Source organism: Eurypyga helias, unplaced genomic scaffold (genome assembly GCF_000690775.1).
Source record: "Eurypyga helias isolate BGI_N326 unplaced genomic scaffold, ASM69077v1 scaffold28629, whole genome shotgun sequence".
In the NCBI taxonomy this organism is placed as follows: domain Eukaryota; kingdom Metazoa; phylum Chordata; class Aves; order Eurypygiformes; family Eurypygidae; genus Eurypyga; species Eurypyga helias.
Window position 1 is genome coordinate 303 of NW_010273126.1, and position 1,462 is coordinate 1,764.

General features: G+C 64.6%; 1 protein-coding gene across 1 annotated transcript in view; it reads right to left on the minus strand.

The window, feature by feature from the left end:
* Positions 1-189: 189 nt before the first annotated feature.
* The window catches only part of SLC12A9 (solute carrier family 12, member 9), a gene marked incomplete at its 3' end in the record, with an annotated part of 4,145 nt that continues 2,872 nt past the window's right edge, over positions 190-1,462 (minus strand). Inside the window, 3 exon segments of the mRNA XM_010159373.1 lie at positions 190-302; positions 304-353; positions 494-686. Coding sequence (XP_010157675.1) covers positions 190-302; positions 304-353; positions 494-686 — 356 coding nt within the window.

Genomic DNA, 1,462 nt, shown 5'->3' on the forward strand with positions numbered 1-1,462 from the left:
AAAGCCACCTACGTCCCCCATACCAAGCCAAGCCCAAGGTGCCACAAGGTGTGCCCAAAATGCTGGCATTCCCCTGCTGTGCCCACCCGGGAGCTGGGCAGCAGCATCACCCCCGGGACTCCAGAAGCACCCCCGGCACCACAGTGAGGGGCAGAGACCGCCAGCGCCAGGGACAGCGCAGACCCTCACCCAAATCCTGCAGCTCAACATGGCCCAGGACGTAGAGGCCACTCTTCTTGAGGTCGTTGACAAAGTCGATGAGGCGGGCGCTGCCCCGTGGGGTCTGCACCATCAGCAGCACAGAACTTGACGTGGTCCTTCCGCACGTCCAGCATCAGCAGGTACTTCCGCACCTGGAGGGAGGGAAGGCGGCAGGTGAGGAACTCTCCTTCCCAACAAACCACGCATGGGGATGCCAGCCCCAAGGACAAGCTAGCCAGGACAGAGGCGCCACAGGGACACCACCCTGAGGAGAGCAGAGGACAGGGCTCACCTGGTGGAAGATGAGGGCCTGGCTGATGTAGCCCCAGGTGCTGCTGGGCGAGAGGTAGTGGAGAGCGAGGAGGAGGAGGAGGAGGAAGCCCAGGCTGGCCGAGGCCGACACGGGGCTGATGAGGAACATCATGACGCAGCAGCCCGCAATGCCCAGCAGGCACGTGGGCCAGGTGAAGTACCGGAAGGTGGGCCTGGAGCAGGGAAAAGGGGACACCCGCTACTGCATGGCCCCCGTGCCAGCTGTAGGGTGGGCACGGACAGGGGGGGCTGTGCCAAGGTACCAACCAGCCACCCCCAGTGAACCCTGCTGCGCCAGCCCAGGGGATGTCGGGCACCCCAGATGCCTACGGGAGGGGGCACAGAGGGGAGACGGTACCCCCCAGGGCAGCCCCTGGGTAGCGGGGGTTACGGGGCTGGGGCTGCCCCGGTACGGCTGGGAGAGGCAGGTTGTGTCGGGTAGCAGCGTGTGGCCGGCTGCTGTGGTGCCTGCTCAGCCTGGCGCAGGGAGGTGGAGGCAGGGAGGCGAGAAGCTGTTATTTTCTCTAATTGTTGTTTTTCCTGAAAGGTAATTAAAATCCTTTTCCGCTGTGCTTGATGGAGACCTCAGTGTGTGTGGGGAGGGGAGCAGCAGATGTGGGGTGGGCAAGGGGACCGTGGCCACCCACCCCAACCGCCACCACCCAGGCACCACTCCTTGCCCCATCCATGCCTGGCCAAGGGAGCAGCGGGGGGGGCAGGGAGGACATCCCTAGTCTGGCACGGACACCAGGTCTCCCTTGGGAATAAGGCGCTTGGGGGGGGGGTCACCCACCCCCCCAGGGAAGTGCACACAGCCCTGCTCAGGCATCGCCTCTGTCCCACCTGGGCAACTGTATTTCAGAGGCACAGCACCCTGCACCTCGAGCAGCAAGCATCACACAGGAGGGAGATGAGGCTTTTTCCCAGCCAACACGCGGTGGCGCACCCC